This window comes from Myiozetetes cayanensis, unplaced genomic scaffold (genome assembly GCF_022539395.1).
Source record: "Myiozetetes cayanensis isolate MyiCay16 unplaced genomic scaffold, myiCay2020 scf19, whole genome shotgun sequence".
In the NCBI taxonomy this organism is placed as follows: Eukaryota; Metazoa; Chordata; class Aves; order Passeriformes; family Tyrannidae; genus Myiozetetes; species Myiozetetes cayanensis.
In genome coordinates this window covers 13,456,989-13,479,898 of record NW_026087400.1, presented here as the reverse complement: position 1 = coordinate 13,479,898, position 22,910 = coordinate 13,456,989, and the positions used below count along the sequence as shown (strand labels likewise).

The 22,910-nt window shown below is 44.4% G+C and overlaps 1 protein-coding gene across 1 annotated transcript in view; it reads left to right on the top strand.

The window, feature by feature from the left end:
• The window catches only part of LOC126639132 (ubiquinol-cytochrome-c reductase complex assembly factor 1), a 47,012-nt gene extending 26,257 nt beyond the window's left edge, over positions 1–20,755 (top strand). Inside the window, exons 8-10 of the mRNA XM_050313682.1 lie at positions 14,672–14,749; positions 16,140–16,253; positions 19,572–20,755. Of these exons, the coding sequence (XP_050169639.1) occupies positions 14,672–14,749; positions 16,140–16,253; positions 19,572–19,706 (327 nt within the window). The 3' untranslated portion in view covers positions 19,707–20,755. The remainder of the gene's footprint in view (positions 1–14,671; positions 14,750–16,139; positions 16,254–19,571) is intronic.
• The last annotated feature ends 2,155 nt before the right edge of the window (positions 20,756–22,910 follow it).

Below are 22,910 nucleotides of genomic sequence, written 5' to 3'. Positions count from 1 at the left end.
GTTAGGATTTGAGATGCAATCACATTAGTAACTCAGGAAGTTTCTCTCTGATCTTTTATTTTGTATGTAGTTTTAGAAAGTGTTGATTCTGGTGTAACTTCAGTCGTCCCATCAGCAGCAGGGTTTGTTCCTAGTTGTTGGGAATTCCTTAGCTTTACTTTTTTACATCTTGCATTTAAAGACAAGACATCCTCTTAATCTTCTTTTGGATTAGATCCATAAATTCATGCATCTGAGAATTTCTTGCTATGTAAATGTGCTCACATAAATTCCAGGATGGGAATCTCCTCTTTCTGATAAGGCAGTGTGAGCGAGCCAGGACAAATCAGATGATGGCACCAGAGGAAAAGATGAATGAAATAGCTTATGCATTTTAGTCCTTATCCAATGCCTTCCATATCCTATCAGTGGCTGGTTCTGCTTTCCCTAGGAACTACACACAGCTCAGATCTTTGTTCTGGATGTAAATTTAAGGTTGCTCTTCTTTTGTCTGTTCCTTTTGACCCTAATTTTGCCTTATATGAGTGAACCTCAAATGTTGTCTTGTAGTTTGATCTCCAAAGCAGTTACATCACTATGTATAGTCAGTATATTTAAGCATAGGGTTTTCATTAATCTTCAGTGATTTTTTTTTTCTTTCATCTTTTAGTTATTCCTGATCTTTCAGTCATTATTCATAGTCAGTCCCCTGTGGAGACAGGCTGAGAAAGTTGTGGGTGCTCAGCCTGGAGAAGGCTGGGTAAAGATCTCACAGCACCTTCCAGAATCTGAGGGGGTACAAGGAAGCTGGAGAGGGCCTGGACTTGAGGAACTGTAGTGACAGGACAAGGGGGAGGGGCTTCAAACTGAAGGAGAGGAAATTTAGGTTAAATATGTGGTAGAAATCCTTCCCTGTGAGGGTGGGCAGGCCCTGGCACAGGTTGCCCAGAGAAGCTGTGGCTGCCCCATCCCTGGAAGCGTCCAAGGCCAGGTTGGACAGGGCTTGGAGCACCCTGGGCTGGTGGGAGATGTCCCTGCCCATGGCAGGGCTTTAAAGTCCCTCCAGCCCAAACCTTCTGTGATTCTGTGATTTTTGTCAAGGCAAATTAACTTCTTAGTCTCTCCTGGTAGTATTTATTGTATGTTAGGTGAAAATAACTTATGCATTGGTGTTTCAGGATGTCAGCAGTTCCCTGGCTCCTTATCACTGCTCTGTTTTCCTTCCTCAGTGCCAGTGATCCAACCCTCCTATCCCACTTCCCCCGTGCCCCTGCATGGGCAGGTCCTGTTTCTTCCATGCTTGTTCACTTCACTCACTTCCCTCCCCTTCCCACAGCTGTACCCTGACTGAACTCTTTCTCTCCTCTCACCTTTAGCAACTGCAAGGAGTTTTAAATGACTAATAAAGGGCACTTACCCCAGTGTTACATTCTCTTTATTAATCTTGATCTGTTTATCACTAATAATTCTTTTAGACTGAAGTAGAAGGTTTGTGAGCTGATGGAGGAACAGGTAACAACTGTTTATTTTCAAGCAGTGTAGTCCTGCAATCAGTATTATATTCTACCTCCAGAAGAAGGTAGTCAAAGGTATCAAGAATAGTAGATAAAAAGGTGTCATTAACGTTCTCTGTCGATGCTTTCAAACTCCAGAATCTGAGCCTTTCTCAGAAGTAATATAAAGGAAAAGAAATTTTACTGGATACTTTTAGGGTGCTAAATTATCATCTGCATCGATCCTGGAAGGTTAGGAAATTCCATTCCCTGCTTTTTCTCTCATGCACTCTATCACAGATCAAGATTTAACTCCAATTCCTGCAGTGTGGTACAAATGACAGAGCACCTGTATGGAATTGCCAGTTGGATGCAATTAGTTAAACTTGCTGACAGACAAAGCTGCAGTTCCTCTCCATATCCAGCAACAATTCCAACCCTTGATGCAGAAAAAAGACACTGTATTCCAGAATTGATATCCATGTTTTTTTGAAATATGCCATCTGCTCTTAAACATACCGGTCCACTGGAGCCCAAAAGGGATAGAATGTAAAGCATTTTAACTGCTAATTTACATCAGCTCCAGCTCCAAATGGAGTTTGTATTATTTCAAAACCTGGTTGTTAAAACTGCTGAGATCTAAATCTCAGCTACAAAGTTTTGGGACCTGTTAGGCTGAGCTCCTTCAGCACTCCTGAATGTCGGCAAGAGTCAGAAACCCAAACTTGACACAGCTGTAAAAACACACGGAGAGCCTGTGGCCTCAGCAAATTCTACTGGTGCAGGCATATTTCAGATATAAATTTTACTCTGCTGTCCCTCGTACTAATGAAGTCAGTCTCTTTTGGTGGGTTTGCAGCCAGGTGTGTCCAGTTCTGTGGCTAACCAGTGCTCTTTACTTAATTTTTCCACTAGTGACATTTCTATCAAACTTTAAAAACAAACAGAAAAATTGGCTTGATGCAATGGCTCCAAGTGTTAATAGTAACATTAGGCTGGGTAAAAGACTTCCTTTGGATCCTGCTTTGCCAGAGATCTCCACCTCGTGGCTTGCAGGGAATAGATTTACACTGTGCAAGCTGGCAGCTGCCTCATCAGTTTGGGGAGGGAATTCACTCAGGCCTAGACATTGCTGCTGTTTGTCCTCCCAGCAGGGTTCTGGAGCCACCTGAGTATCAGCCTGGCTGGCCTGAGTATTGTGCTTTAGTAACTGTGGATATAAAAGTTGTTATAAGTTTCAGTGTGTTTTAATACTCTTTAGATGAAGCTGCAGAAGGACTTGTAGGTGCTGGAGTTCCCTGGAATGGGATTTCAGCTGGTAATGGGACAGTAAGTATGAGGTTGGAAAAAAATAAAAACAAAAGACCCTAACCCCACTGCCCCCCCCCCAAAAAAAATTCCAAACCAAAAAAACAAGCACAAAAACCCCCAACACCCCTTTTCCCTTCCCCAAGCACCCCACACTAATATTTCTGGGTGCAAATCACATGCTGTCTCAGAGAGACCCTTTTAAGGCTTTATTCCAGTAACCTGGAGGCTCCCTTTGCCCACGCTGTGTTGTGGTGGAGTTGTGCTGCTGGAATGAATTCAGGTTGTTTTCAGTGCAAAATAACAATTCATTTCATAACCACACATGTTCCCAAAGCTGCCAAAGAGATAAGACATGGGGGGAGCTGTCAAGCCCAGCGGGCCAAAGCTGTTTTAATTTACCATAACCTCACTTTCCTGTTTTCCCACCGGACCACTTAGACCCCTGTGCCCCCTTTTTTTTTTTTTCTAGGAACACATCTAGGTGTCTTTTGAATTGGTTTATTGGCTCTGCTGTATGCAGCACAATGGAGCCTTTGTTGCACTTGGAGCTAGAGCTGTTTATACCCAGTGACCCATAATTTGCTCTCAATTAAACTCGTGTACATCTGAAGTAACGCCATCAGAATCGATACGTGGAACTGAGAGCTGAAATCAGCGCTGGGAACTTGAACACCACTTTCTGTCTTGATGCTCTTTTCACAATTGGAAGATTTCAGTTGATGAAAAATGCCATTTTACCTTAGAGTAGCTACAGAACTCCTTAAACTTGATATAATTCTAAGTTCTTCCTACTGTTGAGTACAAAAACTCTGCCCTTTGTGACTGAAGGCTCAGAAGTCGTGGCTGGAGTGAGACCAGCAAGGTTGTAGAATGGCTTTAGAGGATTGAGAGCACAAATGGATAGGATTTTTATGTAGAACTTGAGTTTTGTATGAATTGAACTGTTGATTCACCTGCAGTGGGAAGCTGCTGTGCTGGGATACTCAGGGGTCCTTTCCAGGTCTGTCTGTCAAATCTGATTGCAGGTGTTGGAGTCAGTTTGGGATGCACAGAACAGAAAGTACATTTCTGAAAGAGAACAGGGGCAGAAGGAAGGTGGATGCAGTATTTTGGGACAGGAATTCTGAAAGAGAACAGGGGCAGAAGGAAGGTGGATGCAGTATTTTGGGACAGGAATGGGAAGTTGGGGTGAAGGAAATGTGTTGAAGCAAAGTATTTCAGAGAAATGTTTAAGGAAAAGGATTGGGTATGAGGTAGAGGATAGTGTTCAGGACAGATGAAAGGGTTTTTTAAAAACCTGTAAAACTAAAGAAGCAAAGGGTTTAATTTCAAATGGTCTGTGCATATTTCGAAATACTTTACTAGGACATTTTAAGGAGAAAAATGTTATGATTTTTAATGACCACTTAGAATATATAGAATCTCACCAGTTCCAAGTGTTCTCTTTTTAAAAACCAACCTAAACTCTTGCCAAAGTAGTGAGATACAAAATTGCTGTGTGTTTTTTTTTGTTTTGTTTTAAATGGGATACCAGGCATTGTATGATTAGTTTTACCTCAAGTTATCGTTTTAAGAACATCACAGAAAATAGTTCATCAACCCTAGATCCTTTCTCAAAGAGCTTGAAAGGTCACAGCAAGTTTCCAGTACTTTGTCATTTCATAAATAATAATATCAAGTGCTGTTCCAGAGTAAATTCAGTAAATTTGATTCTGGAAACATTACTAATTTAAATATACAGGACAGTGCATGTGAAATATCTTGACTGTGAGGAGGTCTGGAGCAACCAATACACGTGGTAATACAAATTTAGCTTTACCAGGACATGGAGGTTGGAAATAGGGGTCTCTTCCTCAGGTGGTCTTTAAGGTAAACAGAGCTTGTGGAACTCACACACCTGGCTGAAATGTTTGGGGCACGTTGAAGATCCCTGGTATGGAAATCAAGGTATAATATATGCTTGGGTTCTTTTCAGCTGGCCTGCCCCAGTGTTCTGTAGAGTCTGGCATAAAGAAAACAGTTGAAATTTCCCAGATGTGTTGGATCCTGTTACTGTAAGGTGGTGTCCTTGGGCTGTTCTGGGCCTCGTTCTGGTGCCTGCAGGAATTACACTGGAAGCTGCCTTGTGGCACCTTTTCTAGAGGTACCTCTCTCATTATTCAGTATTAAATGACTCTTTATCTATTTTATAGGGAAAGGTTCTTCCCCCAGAGGGTGGTTGGCACTGAACAGGCTCCCCAGGGCAGTGGGCACAGCCCCAAGGCTGCCAGAGCTCCAGGAGGGTTTGGACAATGCTCTGAGGGACAGGGTGGGATTGTTGGGGTGTCTGTGCAGGGCCAGGAGTTGGGCTGGGTGATCCCTATGGGTCCCTTCCACCTCAGGATGTTCTGGGATTGCCCCTGTCATCACCAGAGGGACTCACATGCCAGACAAGTCTGTTCCCCCACATGGTGCTCGTGGGTGTTGGTGCTGCCCCGTGTTCCTGGGGCTCTCCAGCCCATGGTGTAGTTGCCAGAGGTCAAACACTGAGCAGTGCAATGGCAGCTCCCAACAACTGCACCATTATTTTGTTTTGGCACTCTGGAGGTGATGGTGGGAGCAGGAAGGGGATCCCTGCAGGACCTGCGTGGTCTCTGGGCTCAGCAGGGGGGTCCCAGCTGCGTTGTCACTGTGACCTGGCTCCTGCCAGTGCTTTGTGCCTCACTCACCAATCAGGCTGTGATTACCTGCTGTCAGTGCAGGGTTCAGTGACGTGTGGTTATGCCACTTATTTTGGAACATTTACATTCCCAGCTTCCCATCCTTTTGGAGTTTGCCCCCGATCAGCTGGTGTGCTTTTGAGACTCCTGGAGCAGGGCATCTCCAGTGGGGGTTTGGTTCTGTTTTAACAGCTCCAAGCTGCAGCAGTGAAAACATGAATGTGCTTTTCAGCTCCTTCATAAAAAAAGAAAATACCAGGACCAGTGTCAGTTCTAGATCAGACCAAACCAACCATGGAGAGTTTTCCTGTTGTTCCCATGCATTTTAATCATCTTGTTGCTTGTGCTTTTCCCTGCAGGGAGAAAGTCACTGATACCTTCTGCTTCCTCTTCGAGAATGAGTAATTTAACTTTTCCTTAAGTTGGATGGGGCTTGGAGTTAATTATCCTTACACTTCTGTAAGAGCTCGAGTATTGTTGTTTCATTCAGAGGTCAGGAAATAATGCCAAAGCTTAAAAGATTCAACCAAAATACCAGTAATTTTAGAGATCTCTATTTGTCACTAGCAAAGTGTGAATTATGTTGATTTTCAGACTGGTCAGAGGGCCTGGAGTCCACAAGGGTAACTGCAGAGAAAAAGGGACATTCAGCTGGTGGTGGGGATGTTTTGGATGGGAGGTGGTGGTGGGGATGTTTTGGATGGGAGATGCTGGTGGGGATGTTTTGGATGGGAGATGCTGGTGGGGATGTTTTGGATGGGAGATGCTGGTGGGGATGTTTTGGATGGGAGATGCTGGTGGGGATGTTTTGGATGGGAGGTGGGGTCAGTACAGTCTTGGTATACATGAAATGAGCAATGCTGATGTGAATTGTTGTTGAGATGGCTTGGGCATGGATTCCATAAATCCATGTGGATTTGATAGAGAACAGAAGGCAGGCCTGTGAATGACCAGTGGTTTTAGGGGGTGCCTCCTGGGCTGTGTAGTCATTTGTCTCATTGATGCTGAGTGCTGGCAATGCCTTCTGTTTGTAAATGCTGTTTGAAGACTTCATTTTTCAAAAGTGAGGAAGTGGCAGAGCCCCTTGAATTGATGGAAATCCAGGTCTAAAGCCCCAGGGGACAGAGCTGGGTACTGAGGAGCTTAAAAGTAATTGTGTCTCCTTGAGACCATCCTGATTTTGCCCTCTTGTATTTCCTGTTCTATTATGTCCCTGCAGGAGGGAAGATGGCCCATATGTAGGTTTAATCCATGTTATTCAGGTAACATTGTATAAGGAAATTTTTGGCTTCTTAAAATCCTTGCCCACTCTTTTAGGATCTTCTGGAAGTTTATTTATTCACAGCAGCATCGAATCTGAATGAAATACAGAAGTAAGATGGAAAACTCACAGTGTCTTACCATGCAGCTTTTTCATGGTTCACTTTCTTCCTTTGCCTTTTACTTGAGGGCAGAACTAGGGTAGAGAAATAATTTTTGTTCGCTTCTGAAAGGTTACAGTAATAAAGAAACTCTTGTTAACATCAGAGTATATGGCAGGCAGGAGTTTTCACAGTCTGGCATTGTTTATTTTACCAGCAATTTGGAACCTTCTGCACTCTTAAAATATTGGCAAGAAAATATTTAACTGTTAACTGTTCTGTGGCCTGCGTGTGTTTGAAGCCCTGGGGAGGAGGAGTGCTTGGGGAAATCGGGTTTTTCTCAGCTTATGATTGAAACCAGAAGGTGCAGAATATTGGTAGAAGGTGAAAGCAATGTGACTTCAAATTAGAATTTTACCCCAACGTGGAACTGATGGGAGAATGTCAAACAGGTCACGTAGGAGCAGGGCCCTGCCAGGAGGGAGGGGGAAGGCTGATGGAGCAAACACAGATCAGTCTGCCAGGCACTGCAGAAATGAATTGGAAAAGGTGATAGCAATTGTGAGTATTTGCATTTGTCCTGGCTTCAGTCACTGGATATTAGGCTGGTTAATTGCTGACTAATTGTATGGACTCTAGGAATTGTCACTCCATTTGAAATGAAATAAGCATATTTTTGGACAGTTTTTTAGGAGAGGTGATGGGTGACTTGCTGTTCCTATCCAACAGAAGCTTGTTCTGGTCCCACATTCTTGGAGGAAGAATGATTTTTTTTATTCTTATTATTTTTCCCCTAGGGGAGGATGACCTATTTGGTATGAGCAGGATCATTCTTGCTCATATTTCTACATAAAATGTAGCCTCTTCCCATGAGGGTACTAAAAGCTATGGTAAAAGGTAGCAGTTTTTTTAATTGCGCTAGCACTTTTCAGGTGAAATTCCTGCCAACTCAGCACAGTGACCTGATGTCTGGTGTCCAGGATCATCTAATGAGCTGTGAGTGGAAGCTGGCTGGAAGTTAGGGCAGGAGGGAACAGATACCCAGACAGAGGAGATACCACCAGTATCTGCAAAGGTCAGGAAAAACTGGACAGAAAGGAACGTGCTCAGAACTCTTGCTACTGCCAGAGTACTGTGTCTGCCAGTGGCCAGAGATGTTTGGGAAAAAGTCTAAGCAGCAGAACTGTGGATCGTTATTCCCTCTGGTCTGTTGTCCTGGCATTCACTAACGAGTAACCTGAGAGCTGCCCGGGGAATGTCCTGTTTGGGATCACTGGCACAAATCCTCCAGGAATGCACAGGCCCTTTTTTACCTCTCTGGTATTTTTTGTTCTTTAATGCCCCGTGGCAATGACTTCTGCCACTTAATTGTGTTGCATGAGAAAACACTTTCTTTCTGGTTTTAAGGTATTATTTGTTCATTTCATCAGATTCTTTTCTCCATCTTTTATTTAATGAGAAACAGTGAACAATAATTCCTTGTTTATCTGCTCAGTACCTCTCATGATTTTACCTCTCCATCATCTTCCTCCTGATTCCATCCTGTGAATATAACTAGTGTTTCTTCATATGTCTCATCATCTTGGTCTTCTCATGTGTTTTCTTTTACTTTTGGATCTGTTCTGAGATTAAAAGGTAACAAATATGTGCAGCATTTTATATGCTGGTACACAATGGATTTATGGCAGAACAGGGTTCCTCCTTTTGTTTTATACTCCTTTCAGATAATGCCTAAAATTTGTCTTTTTTCTCACTATTGAATTGTAGAACTTATTTTTTTTCTCTTGAAGATCCATTTCCAGAATTGTAACTGCTGAGTGTGTGCACATTATTATATAGATTTTATGGATTTTTTTTTTAACACCTACTGCTAGTACCATTATCAGCCCTGAATATCACTGGTCATAATTGTCTGTGATTTTTATTTTCACTTACTGTATTCTCTGCTGATTTGTACTTCCCTGTTTCTGCTGAATTACTTTCCAGAGTGGCTGTCACCTCTCCTGGCTCTGCAGCCCTGTTAGTGTTATCGAATATGCTTCATTTAGTTTATCCCTTATGATCCATGGAATTTTGCTGCTCTTGACTTTTATTAAGTTATCTGAAGTCTTTTTTTATGGACAGATCTTATCACCTGGAATATGATGGACTGGAAGTGTTTAAGTGTTGGACAGGGCTTGGAGCAACCTGGTGTAGTGGAAGTTGCTGGACGTGGAGGTTTTGGAGGTTACTGTCTAAGCAAACAGCAAGTGTTGGGAATTACCCTGAGCTGAAGATTGGTTGGGAGAATACTTGGAGGAAGCACATATCAGCTTGTAGGACTTGGACTTCTGTCAGTGATCCTGGCTGCTGTTGGAGGCAGGATACCCTGGACCCCTTGGGCTCATCAGTGTTTGTGGTGTGACACTTTCTGACAGTTCCTGGGGTTTGTCTCAGTAGAACTGGAGGTTCACAGCATCTCTGTGAATGCTCATGGTGATTATTTACCTTAATGATTCATCTACCTTTACTACTGTCTCCTCCAAGTGCCTCTTTTAAACTTGCTTCTGAAACTTCCTTTCAGTTTATCCAGCTGAATTCCTGATCCTGGGATGTTCAGATACACGTTGGTGACCAGTTTTAGGCTCTTAGCAAGCAGTGTTTTAAGAGGCATCACAGGAAAACCCCTCAACAACTGCTCACCTTACAGGGAATCAGCACAACTCGACAGAGCACAGCAATTTGACCTCTTTTCCCTGATCCTCCTCCTGAGGGGTTGTCAGTGAGCTCTGCCAGCCACGTTCTGCAGGGAAGCAGGAATTTGGAATAGGCCCCCATGCACTGGATACAGTTTGGATTGTACTGGCATCTCTGCATCTGTAACTATGAGCATGGCAGAGTTTCCTAATTAATAAGCTGCAAGATAGGAACAAACCTCGTTTTTTGGGTATCAGACAGGTAGGAATGAGCATCTGGTTTTGCTGAAACGTGTTGTATAACTCGCTTATCTGTGTCTGCTTGGAATAAACTTGCTCTAAGGAGCCTTATTTATTAATCAATTAATAAATGATTGCACAGTTGGTGTGAAGGTAGCAGAGCATGTACAAGTTTTTCCATTATCATGGTGTTTTTATGGATTGAAGATTTGGGCAGGAGCTGAAACATTTAGCTTTTATCTAGAATAGTATAATATTGGGGTAGGTTGTCACCAAACATTGAAGAAGGCTTTAAGGACTCCTCTCTGAAGTTAATGGTTACTGAGGTGTATTACAAAAGTACTTCTAATTAAAAAATTACAAAATTTATCAGAAGGGGTAGTATTTAAAGTATGCAGGGACACACAGCTGTGGCTAATTACAAGCAGTGATCTGCTTAGACAAAGTAGCAGAGTGGTTAATAAAAGACTCTGAAAGTGAATAATTTCTTCAATATCTTTGTCAACTTACAAGTATGTGAGACTGCCTGAAGGAACTGGCCTTTATTTACTGCTGCAGAAATATTTTTAATCTATTTTATTAATTGTTTTATTTGATCCAAGCTACAGTCTCAGTAATTTCAACATTACTGTCCTACAAGCGGTAGTGATGTTATAGGACAAAATAAAAGGGCTGCATGCAGCTTTGCCCACTTAATGTCATGTGTGTTTATTAAGAGAACAGCAGACACTCAAAAAGCCCATACATAATTGTATGTGCTTAAATATTATTTATAACTAATGTAAACTATCTTTCAAGTCACTCTTTCCAATTGCAACTTGAGCAAATGGGCATAAAAATGTCTGAATGTTTGCAGGATGCCTTTTTTATCGTGAAAGATTGGTCCTGTATCTCCTTCAGGAGCTTTTGCTGATATTCCTGCTCCAGCAATCAGAAGTGTCAGTGGGAGTGGGTGATGTTTATGGCAGTGGGGCTGCAGAAGTCCCAGAGTGGACTCAGCCATGACAACACGAGTGGACTCAGACCTGTGTACCTTGTTTTGCACAAGGAATGAATTTATTTTGACTGTATCAGCATAAAACCACTACTTTGCTGTTACAACTTTGACCACTCCAGCTGTGTGCTGCTGATGTGGTGTGTCAGTGCACCCAGTGTAAACATAACCTGAAAGAGCCTAATCTTACTTAGAAAAGATGACTGTGCTGACACATCTGCTGTGTGCAGGTACAGGAGCAAATACATTGTACAGAAGAGGCTTTTTACTCTAGCAGGAATGGTATAATGAGAATGAGGGGGTGGAAACCCAAGCCAGAAAATTCAAATATGAAATGAGATACACATGTTCAACTGTGAGGGTGATATGCTTTAGCCAAACACAACTTAGTGAGCTTAGTACAGGGGGAACTCAGTGAAATGTAATGGTCTGTGATATGCAGAGGGTCAGGTTCTATGATCTAATCATTTCTTCTGGCTGAAATCTCTTCATAAAAAAATCTAGTTCAAGCATAACTTACAGCCTGAAGAGAGGAATTGCTGCCTGAAATCCAATGACTAGTGCTTGTACAAGGCAGTTAGAAATGCCCCTTCTGGCTTTATAGTCTATGGATGGATTAATGTGTTAAAGTAGCTTAAGGGTGCAACACATGCTGGCAAAAGCTGAAGCAGAAAGAAACTCCTGTTCCAGAGCTCTCAGACAGTGCAGCCTGTGGCCATCACAGTCGGGCTGTGCTGGCAGGACACGAGGGGGGGGAGTGAAACCACTGGGGATCCGCAGGCCCTGCTCCGTGGGGATGGGCTGTTCCTGTTCCAGGCTGATCCCTGGGCTGGAAGGCTCCAAGCAGGCAGAGCACATCAGAACCCATAGAATCAGGAATTGTTAAGGTTGGGAAATACCATTAAGATTATCAAGTCACCATCAACCCAGCTCCTCCTCCGTGTTCACCATTAAACCACGTCCCCAAGTGCCACATCCATGTGTTTTCTGAACACTTCCAGGTATGGTGGCTCCACCACAGCCCTGGGCAGCCTGTCCCAGCGCTTTACAACTCTTTCTGCTGTTTTTTTTCTCCTAATATCCAATTTAAACCTCCCCTGGCACAACTTGAGGCCATTTGCTCTCATCCTGTCCCTTGTTACCTTCCAGTCTGTGCACACTGAGCCTGCTCTGCACCGGGAGCCAAAACAAGAGGGGAGGAGGAGGAGATTCACTACCCAGGAATGCTCTCAACCCAACACAGGGCATTGATATGGGCTGATCCTAGAGAAGCATTCACTTTAAATGCTGTGCCCATGTGTAAGGTGTTTTGGTCCTTGAGGCCAAAGATGAGGTTCCTTCAATACAAGACTGAAAACGCAGATCTGTTTGCTGCAGTCGTCCCGTGGGCAGAAGTCTTTCAGTCTTTCAGTGAAGAGTTGTGACCTGTAGCAGGAAGATACCTTAGCTGTACCATTTCCTTTTGTAAAGGCCCTGTAGAGGTGAGATATGTGCCAAAGATGGGTTCCTTGTTGTGAACTAGCACAGTCCTGGGTCAGTCAGGCAGTAGTGCATAAATCTCTCCAGTGACAGCTCTGCACTGGGTCGTTCCAAGGGAGGCAAAGGGGCGAAGTCCCAAGAAGAGCTCCGGATGTTACTGATTTTTTCCTTGTTATTAGCAATTACTCACTTGGAATTCTCTAGCAGTTTTCCTTCTTAATAACAGACTGTGGAAGAGTCAGCAGAATCAGGACCAACCAGATCATGAAACTTGCCAGTGGTGAGAACGTGCACAAGCTCTGAAAGAGGAAGCGCTTCCAGCAAATGCTGATTTGGATTTACTCGTTTTTCTTGATTTATAAAGAAGGATTTTTTTCCTTCAGTGTTTGTACCTAATCAGTGCCAGTTGTATTCTTCAGAAACTGCAATATTCCTTTAAATACCATTTTATTGCCTAAGATACAGCTCCATCCCCAGACTCATGTTTTATATCTGAAACTCTTTTAAGATGTATTTATTGCCATGTTTGTTTAACTTGGTTATCTCCTTCATCGATCTATTTCTTGCTAACTTAAAGCTGCTGCTCTTTGTTTTTAGAGGGGAAAGCTGCTTCCCTAGGGATATATAGTCCAGGACTTGTCTCTGTAATGGGACTATTTGTTTTCTTTGCCCCTTGCAGTTGCCTGCTGTAACATTTGTAGTATGTGTTAAGTAATCCTTGAGGTAACATTTTTATTATGTCATAAAAAGTGCGTGGCAAATATATAATAACTCATGGAATTTGTTTGTTTAAAATGGAAGGATAATTTATTGAGTGTGTTACATGAGACCTGCTCCCCCTTATTAGAGCTGTAGAAGTGCAGCTTATTTAGAAGTATGTTCTATTGAGAAAAACCACGATCTCTGACATGCACAGAAGGTTTGAGCATGGTTGGGTAGAAATGACATCATAGTTTATGTACTCAATAAAAATTTAATTAAGTCATTACAGAAGTTGCAGTCATCATTTAACCCTCTGATTTCTTATGTTTAGTTCTTTTTTTAAGCATTCAGTAATAACCAGTCTCCAAATCTTGATAGCCTATAAAATATCTGCATGAATTTTAATAGTTTATATTAATGGAAAAATATGAGTAACTGACATAAAAGGAATTTTCCTTATGTTTGCACTATGTGCATTGCTATAAAAATCAACAGATGAAAAAAGACAGTGGTTTAATGGAAGAATATTTGAACTGGAGATTTGCTCACTTGGCAAAAACTAACTCCTATTTTGACAGAAAAGCTGTTGCATAATTACTGAGGTGAATACTCATAAGGATGGTGAGAGAGTATTTAGGACAAGAGGTTCCCAGTGTGATGGGCTGAGTTTCAAGGGCCCTGCACTCCTGTTCACTGTCTCTGTTTTGTCAAACCAGTCTCCAGGCTCAGCCTCACACCTGAGTGTCCTGCTGGTGTGCAGGGCTCGATTATCCTTGTCCTTTATGCTTCAGTAGAAGGGAAATGCTTGGATCCCTCACGAGAGCCAGTACAAAGAAGCAGCTTTGCCCAAGTGTAGCTTAGCCCTGGGAGAGGAACTGAGTCACTCTGTAGATAAAGTACAGGCAAAAGGGACAGGCTGTGCACGAGGGAGATGCACAGGAGGCGTTTCAGCCGCCCCTCTGCACCCAGCAGTGGCTCCAGTTCCATCTTAAGCTCACACGGGGTCAGTTCTTGAGCCAATGGGTGGTTTAGGCCAAACCAGCAAGTATTTAAGCAGTGGTTAAACTTAGTTGAAAGTCAGTGTGGAACTTGGACTGGGTCACACAGCACTAGGGGGAAGTTGCTGGATCATCACAAACTCTGAAAGAAATTTAGTCATCGTCAAAAACCAGTGAGTCTGAGCTCCCAGAGATGCTGTAGAGGCAGAATTCATGTGCTTGCTGACTGAGAGCCAGTGCTGACAGGTGAGGAGGGAGCAGTGACAGGGATGGTGTCTCTGTCTTTAGCATTCCTGTACTTTCCCTGCAGTAGCACGTCCAGTTCTGCAGTCCATGGTTTGGGGGAAAAAGGTTGAACAACCTTTGAGTTTCTAAGAATGATTCAAGGTCTGGAAAAGCTGCTCAATATTTAAACTACAGAGGAGTCTCCATTCTCTTGGGCTGTGCTGGCACTGCAAGGACAGCTTTGCTTCCTGCTGCCCCAGCAAGGCTGGCTCAGGATGGTTCTACCTGTTGTATTTTGAGCAACACCAACTTCCTTTGTGTCAGAACTAACAGAGCTGTGTCTCAGGGGGGATCTACAGGGACTGACTGCACTAGGGTTTTGCTCACAGCTGCTTCCTCAGCAAGGTGGGCTGGGGCACTGGTTCTTCTTTGCCTGCTCACAGTGAAACTGGTAACATTTTCTCCTCACCCCCTCTTTAGAGCCTACACTGATGGTTTTCTGGTTTATTTTTCAGATTAATTCTGTTGCTCTAAAGGAAGATTTGAAAAGTATGGTAGAAAATTTCTATGCAGCTCTGTTTGGATATGATGAGGTAAGAAGGATGTTTTCAGTGAACGTGCCACAGCTAGGCCATCTAATTCATGAACACAGAATATTCCAGATTGGGAGAACATTCACTGTCCATATCTTTGGAGAAATGTTATATTGGAGAAGAGACTTCTTAGTTATGTACCCTGAATGAAAGGGCTTTTAAGAAAACAGCACAGAACACATGGATTTAAACCATGGGGTGTGGAAGGGGTTAGGGTGTTCTTGGTGCTAATTCACCATCCCTGCTTGGCCATCACTAAATCACTTCCTCCCTCTGAATCCCATTGTACTCAGCTGTACTTTGAAAGCAAAGAGTATTTATGGAGTATTTATAGGGAGTCTATGTGAGAATATTTATAGGCAGTACCTTTATTAGGTACATGGGGGCAAAAGCACCACTGAGCACGAGTGTCTGCAGGACTTCCAAGAGGAAAATACAATTACATCATCTCTTTTTGTAGTTATTTTTTTGCTCTAGTGAGTGTTGCTCTTCAGATGCTCTTACTCACATAGTGGTACTGTGTCTTTGCACAGTGATTTGCATTATTAATATCTTGTAAATGTAAATTCACAGAGTTGTGGACAGTGTTACACATACAAATTTATAGGCTAGTTATAACTAGATGTGTCTGCCTGTGTTGTCAATCTTTTTGGAAACAAAATGTCTGCTTCAATTAAAGACAAATGTTGACTTTTTGTATTTTTAACTGAATATTTTACAGTCCTCTTTTACCTTTGGCAAATGTATTAGCAGAAGACAGGAGTTATGAGACTACAGTGATAATACCACATAATCTAAGAATGCCGTGAAAGTGGGAGAGGATTTGGATGAAAAGCGTTCGTGGATGTGGTTCTTGTATAAACCAAAGCCAATATTAGATTTAACTGGAAAAAGCTACATAGTTCTTGATGAGGAGGAGTTCACTCTCATTTAGAATGAAAAGGAAAAAAGCAAAGCAAAATAGCAAAATCTGGACTACATTTCTGCAACGTTGGGTTAAATATCCTTTAATTTTTCTCTTCCAAGTGCTATGGGCTTCACCCGTTCCCATGAGATGGTGCTGCCTTCTCTGCAAGGTCGCCTTTTTTATGGCAAAGATTTCATAACCCAGAAATGCAGCTATCAACTCCCGTGTTAGGAATACCCTGACCCAGGTTTTTTTTCCAAATTAGCTTGCCAGAATATTGGTTACAGGCTGCTCTGTAAATTAATTGAAGGCCAGGGTTGTTTTTCCATGCTGGGAAGGAGTGATGTTGCTGCCTTTCCACATGCACGGCCCGCGGCAGCTGTGGCCGCGAGACAGGTGCCGTGGCCACGCGCCAAGTGGGGGTGTCTCGTGCTCAGACCCTCTTCACGTGCAGTTTTTAACCCCCCTCTGTACTTCCTTTAGGGAATCTTGTCTGATGATCATGTTCTGGCAGCAGCTCTTTGGAGGAACCTTTTCAACAGGAACTGTGACGACCCTCGGCATCTGGAGTTACTCGTGGAGTACGTGCGCAAACAGGTACGGGGAGAGGCTCCTCCCCAGCCCCTGCTTTAGAATGCTGAATGCTGGTTTTTATTGCTTGCATGTGTAGCTCAGTTCTCATAAATAAATCTGATTTTAATATTCAGGGAACATGTTTAAGGAGAAAAAGGTAAAAATATAAAATCTGGATTATATTTATTATAGAATGGGAGACTATCCTGGGTTGGAAGGGACCCACAAGGATCATCCAGTCCAACCCCTGGCCCTGCACAGACACCCCAACAATCCCACCCTGTCCCTCAGAGCGTTGTCCAAACCCTCCTGGAGCTCTGGCAGCCTTGGGGCTGTGCCCACTGCCCTGGGGAGCCTGTTCAGTGCCAACCACCCTCTGGGGGACGAACCTTTCCCTGAGATCCAACTTGAGCCTGCCCTGGCACAGCTCCAGCTGTTCCGTCAGGTCCTGTCACTGGTCATAAGAGAGGAGAGATCATTATTGCAGTTTGATGAAAAGAGAAGCTCACAGAATACTGAAAAGAACCCTGCTCATCTCTTTCAGGACATCTGCTACGGAGGGGCTGGAAAAATCTGTCAGAAATGGGCTGGAGCTTGTTGTAGGTTATAATTGTTGTTGTGGAGTTGGGATCCTCTTCATAGTGAAATAGCTTGAAAGTGGTCTTTGGGGGAAAGAAGTAAAAGATTTTATTTTCCAGAATTATTTCTGTTTCTTTGGGTTATTACCTGGAGGAGACAATACTGAGTAGTGTTTGTCCTCTTAACCCTGAGGAGGTTTGTGAACCAGATTTCTAGGAAATGTTCGTGGGATGCAGTCCAGGTGGGCACCAAAGAAAAGGGTGAGAGAGGTTCTGGAGGAAGAGGGCAGGGTGTTGGACAGGGAATTGAAGACCAGAATTTCCACCATCATCATCCTCTGAAATGTTTCCTATACTGTATTCAGGACCAGATAGAGGTTTAGAGAGAAAGTATTTCAGTTTGTGTCTGAGAAAATGGCATGGGAAATAAAAGGCTGGGCTTCCTAAGGGACTGAGGACACTTTGGGAATGCCAGAAGGCTCTTAGGAAGGTCTGGCTTAATTTAGTGCTGAGGGTTGCTGATGCTTAACATCAGTGGGGCTGTAGGAAAGTTTGCAGGGAACAAACACATAAAAGAAGTCACCTGGGACAATTTCCCGCCAGGTGGGGAATTTATTGCTCTTCTGTATATTCAAGCAAAGGTCAGAAGCAATCAGCAGTTGAATAGGGAAGAGTGATTAGGCAGAAAAATGTGGCACACTGGGGAGGAATCAGCACAGGTTCTGTGCAGACAGGTCATTTCTGCAGACAGGTGGTGCACTTGAGGAGAACATTCCCAGCTTTACATATATATCAATGAGCTCTGAACTTTTACCACACAAGAAAGAGGCCTTAAGATTACAACTGTATTGTCAAAACTTCAGCTCAGCACTCTAGTGTTTAAAAAAATGTAAAACAAATGCTCACAACTATTAAGGAATAGAGAATAAAATGTTGCTGTCCTGCCACTTTTTACATCCATGGGGCCTGTATGAGCTTGAGTAATGTGTCTGGTTTGGGTGCTGACCATCAAGACAGACAAAACCTGAACTGGAGAAGGCTCAGAGAGGAGCAGTAAGGCTGACAGTGAAACAGCTCCTTTATTAGCAATGAGTAGGATCCCCTGTCCAAAAAAAAACCAGCTGAGAAAGAACAGGAGATAGCTCTGGGAAATCCTGAAGGCATGTGGAAGGTGAGCAGGGAAAGGTGTTCAGCGGCACAGGAGTGGGGGGACAGAACGTTGCCGTTGCACGTGGATTCCAAAGCCATTGGCAAGGTCTGTGGAGCAGGAGTTTGTCCAGGGCCATTACAGCCACTTCAGGCTCAAAGTCCCTGTAAGAAGAGATTTTGAGAGGGAGGGAAAAGAAATCAGGAAAATAGCACTGTGTGCATGTGTTGTGTTTAACTCCTCCTGGGGAATCTGCTGGTGGTGGCTGTCAGGAACAGGACATCGTGCTTAGGTGGCTTTTTGACGTGGCCATTGGTGCATTCTTTCTTCTGTTGAGAAACTCCTTGTCCAATTATCCTTTGTTTCCAGTAACACTGTGTACCAGGTCTTCCCACAATTTCCTGTGGGTCCTTCTCTAACACTGGATATTAGTGGATGCCAGGGAAGAATTTACTAACAGGGCAGCGTGTGCACTGTACCCCTGCTCAGCTCTTCCAGCCTTCCTGGGCCAGCAGTGGTGGGTTCAGCTTTGACTGACCCCTGAAGGGACTATTTTCTTTCTCTTCCCCCTCTCTGTGTTTACAGTGTCCTGTGGCAGCACTTTAACCCCATGCTGTATGGCAAGAGGTTTTTTTATTTTGCTTAAATTTCATTAGATCCCCAAGTATTTTGCCTGGAGAAGCTGTGGCTGCCCCATCCCTGGGAGTGTCCAAGGCCAGGTTGGATGGGGCTTGGAGCAACCCGGGATAGGAGAAGGTGTCCCTGCCCATCAGGAGGTGGAACGGGCTGGGCTTTAAGGTCCCTTCCAACCCAAACCAGTCTGGGATTTCTTGTATTGTGAGGATGAGTGTTCATTCCGTGTTCACCTCCTCCAGCTCCTGTGCTTCTATGTGATAAATCCCAGGTGCTCCCTGCTGGTCAGGCCTTTTTTGTGTAGTGAAAAGCCTCAGTCTGTGTGAAGCCCCTTTGATGAGAGCCCTCCACAGGGTGATGATGTGGGCAGTGTCAGCTGCAGGACCTGCCAGGAAGATGAAGTGACTCAGGGTAGCTCTGCGTGGCTCCTCTTTGCCCTGATGCCAAACTCTCAGAGGAGGCATTAGCTGAGGCGTTAGTGGAGAGCCTGACGCAGGTGACTCCAGAGGATCTGCAGATCCTTATCTCCCAGGCCTTTCCATGGGGCTTTGCAGTCACAGAGTCACAGAATGTGCCGAGCTGGAAGGGACCCACAAGGATCATCCAGTCCAACCCCTGGCCCTGCACAGGCCCTTTCCCAAGGGTCACACCCTGTGCCTGAGAGTATCCTCCAAACCCTCCTGGAGCTCTGGCAGCCTTGGGGCTGTGCCCACTGCCCTGGGGAGCCTGTTCAGTGCCAACCACCCTCTGGGGGAAGGATCTTTTTCTAAGATCCAACCCAAACCTTCCTGACACAACTTCAGGCCATTCCCTCGGGTCCTGTCACAGCGGGAAGTGACGTTTTTAGGTGTACCTCGTGCAAATGGCAAAGTAGGCGAAAATCTCCCTGCTGTGCTTGCTTTCTGGAGAGAACCGTGTTTGTGCTGCTCTTGAGAGCCTTGCCTGGGTGATGGGACACGTGGCAGTGACTTGCTGTGCTTGCAGGTGCAGCACCTGGACGCGCTGAGTGGGGAGGACCTGCTGCTCACGGGCGAGGTGAGCTGGCGGCCGCTGGTGGAGAGCAACGCCCGCAGCATCCTCAAGCCCCTCTCCCCCGTCTACAATGACGAAGGACTCTGAGATCCGTGCTTGGAACAGCGTGGGAGGCGTGCCTGAAGTGGGACTGGGCTGGGGCTGTGAGCTCAGGAAGAAAAATCTGCTGTTGGAAAAAAAAAAAAAAAAGCTTCATTAGCTATCCCATCCGTGGTGCCTCAGTAGCAACCTGGACAGCCATCCTCCTCTGAACCTTCACCTGCAAGTCAATCCTTGTTGGTTTGAGAACCTCTGTCCTTTTTATGGCCCTGAGTGGCCCTGGCTGTCAAATGGACAGAGCTGCCTTCTGTCTTTAGGAAAGCAGGTATTCACCATGACATAGAGTTCTCTCCAGAAGACATTTCTGTCCTTTGCCTCGTTTAAAGAGCTGCTACCCAGAGACACAGCGGTGTCCTCTGCTCCCTGAGTGGTTGTCAATGCAAATCTGAGCTTTGCAGATTAGATGTTAAATATATATTTTAAAAGCCTGATATGGAGATGGAATGGTCCATCTTTGCTTTAGTGGAGTTAAGAATTGCTTTAAAAAATTCTGAAGGGTTTTCTGTGAAAATCCTTTTTGGAAACTCTGCTCTGTTGCACAAGAATGGGAGAATGCAAAGAATAATGCACGGTCCCCAGCAATCCTCTGTGTCTCTGGCCATCTTAGGGAGATTAAAGCCCAAATCATGGCTGGGCTGGCACTAAAAGCTGCCTCAGTACTTGATGTTTCAGTCTGCCTTGCTGATACTTCCACGTTCTCTGTAGAGTTGTGCTCTAGGAATTTCTTCCTGAAAAGAACATCCCTGTTTGTGTCCCTGGGACAGGACCCTGCCATCCTCCTCACCCCATAACAGCGGTCCAGGGCTTTTTTAGCAAGACCCATCAGTGCCAGAGAAAACTTTCTATGGCTGTGCAGGCAAATGATGCCAACACAGTAATTAGGGGAGCAGGAGCTGCACTGGTGAGGTCAGCAGAGGCTGAGGTGCTCTGTGTGGGTGGAGGGTTCACCAGGCTGTTTCCAGGTCAGTGGCAGAACCAGTTTTCGTTTCTCTCCTGTCCAAAATCCAAGTCAATAATAAATGTCAGTCTGGGTAAAATTGCTGTGTGTTTGTTTTTTGTGCCCTGTGTGCTTTTGATAAGAATAAGCCCTATGAAATCAGGGCTTATTCCTATAAAAATATTAAACAGAAGTTGAAGGTGATAGCCCTTAATCTGTGAATTTAATCCTCAATTTGTGACTCCTTAATCTGGTGAAAGTGTGTGACTGTGCCTGGTTGTGACTGTTCTTCCTTCTCATGTTGCTTTCTTCATAGTGTGTGTGTGTTGGGGAGTATTTGCCATCCCTTCTCCATGCAAAGAGCAGTGGGATGCGGGATAGAGGCTCCCAAACACTGCCTTCTATTTTTTTTTTTTTTTTTAAATCTTCTCTTAGGGAGCCTTCTGTGTATAAAACAGGCATTTTGTTATTTTTTTTCCAAGGTGAACTTCCTCAGTTTAACTTGTTATAAAATGAGTCATGTAAAGAGCCCCTCTCTGTGTGAGGTGTATCCCTTCTCTGTGAAAACATTACAGCCCAAACAACTTGCTTGCAGTTTATTTAAGATGCTTTTGTTGAAAGCTGAGCTAAGCAGAGAAACCTCTTATGTGTGAAGTATTATACAGTGTGTGTGAGATAATAACACCTTGTAATTCATTACAGCTGGCTTGTATTTACATAAAAGAAGGCTGAGCTGTGTAGGAATTTGCTGATTAATTTATTTTTAATGAGAGTGAAGTATACCAAGTACCAAAATAAACTTTACTTTGTGTATCTTACTGCTCCTGAAATAGGTGGAAAAATTAATGGTAGATATTTTGGCTCAAAGCTACATACATTAATTCATATACAAAACAGTTATTTAAACTTTAACCCCTTTCCTGCTATGTAATTTAAACCTGGGCTCCGTGTTATCCATGCCATGGGAACACAGGGCTGGGATTCCACCACCATCCAACCTGGGAGGCCGTGTGGTGCCCATGTGAAAGCAGGAGCTGCTGGAGTTCAGTGGCACGACTGACAATGCCCTTTGTGCTCCGAACGTGGGACAGCCATGTGGTCAAAATGGAACCCTCCCCTGTGTTTACGGGCAGGAGGCTCCCAAAATGACGGTGCCAGATGCACTCATTAGCATCTGCCTTCGCTCCTTTTATTAGGGTGAGAATCAAGACCTGTAATCACCGCCCTGCCCGGGCCATGAAACGCTGCACCCACCCGCTGGCTGGGCTGAGCCAGCACTGGGGCGTGTTTGGGGCTGTGGGGCCTGGTGAGAAAGCAAGGCAGAAACTGTCTGTGAATTAAAAAGGTAATTTGTTGGAGAGGAAACATCCACTGGAGGCTACACAGCACCAGGGAAGAGTTTGCTTCCCAGTCATTAGTTACCCAGAGACAGGATCTGGATCTACAATATTAGATTGGATACTGGGAAGGAATCCTTCCCTGTGAGGGTGGGGAGGGCCTGGCACAGGTTGCCCAAAGAAGCTGTGGCTGCCCCATCCCTGGAAGTGTCCAAGGCCAGGTTGGACGGGCTTGGAGCACCCTGGGCTGGTGGAAGGTGTCCCTGCCCATGGCAGGGGGTGGAACTGGATGGGCTTTAAACTCCCTTCCCATACAAACCATTCCATGACTGTGATATGACCCCTCCAACTCTCAAGAGGTGAAGAAAGGTGAGCTGGAAAGGTGCCATTGCCAGTATCTTAAATAAGACATTTTTCTTTACAGCCAGAAGTTTAGAATCCTTGAAAGAAAATACATTTTCAGTAGCAAACCCTGCCCCCTGCAAGTGTTCCAGCAGCAGTGACTGGCAGGTGAGTGATTCTCATGCACAGCACTGCTCCAAGGGCAGAGGGGCCTGAACCAAACATTGTAAAGTCCACCTTTTCCCATTTTCAAGGTTTTCCAGAGGGAATGATTTGAAGGTGTTTTGCTCATGGACAGTTCTTTCTTTATGCTGCTGGGTTTTTGGAAAGTGGTCTCAGAGCACCGGCTTGGGGGCACTCACTATTTCAAGTGAACATATGCACATGCATTTCTTATAAAGCACTTTATCATCCACCCTGATCTCCTGTCTCATGTACAGAATTTGGACATCACTGCTTATTCCAAAGGACCTATTCCCCCAGCTTTCCCAGGTATATTAAAATGAAGAGCCATGAGCCCCTAGGAAGCACTCAGGATTTCAGCTGGATCTTGGCTTGCTCTCTGTGAGCAGGAGG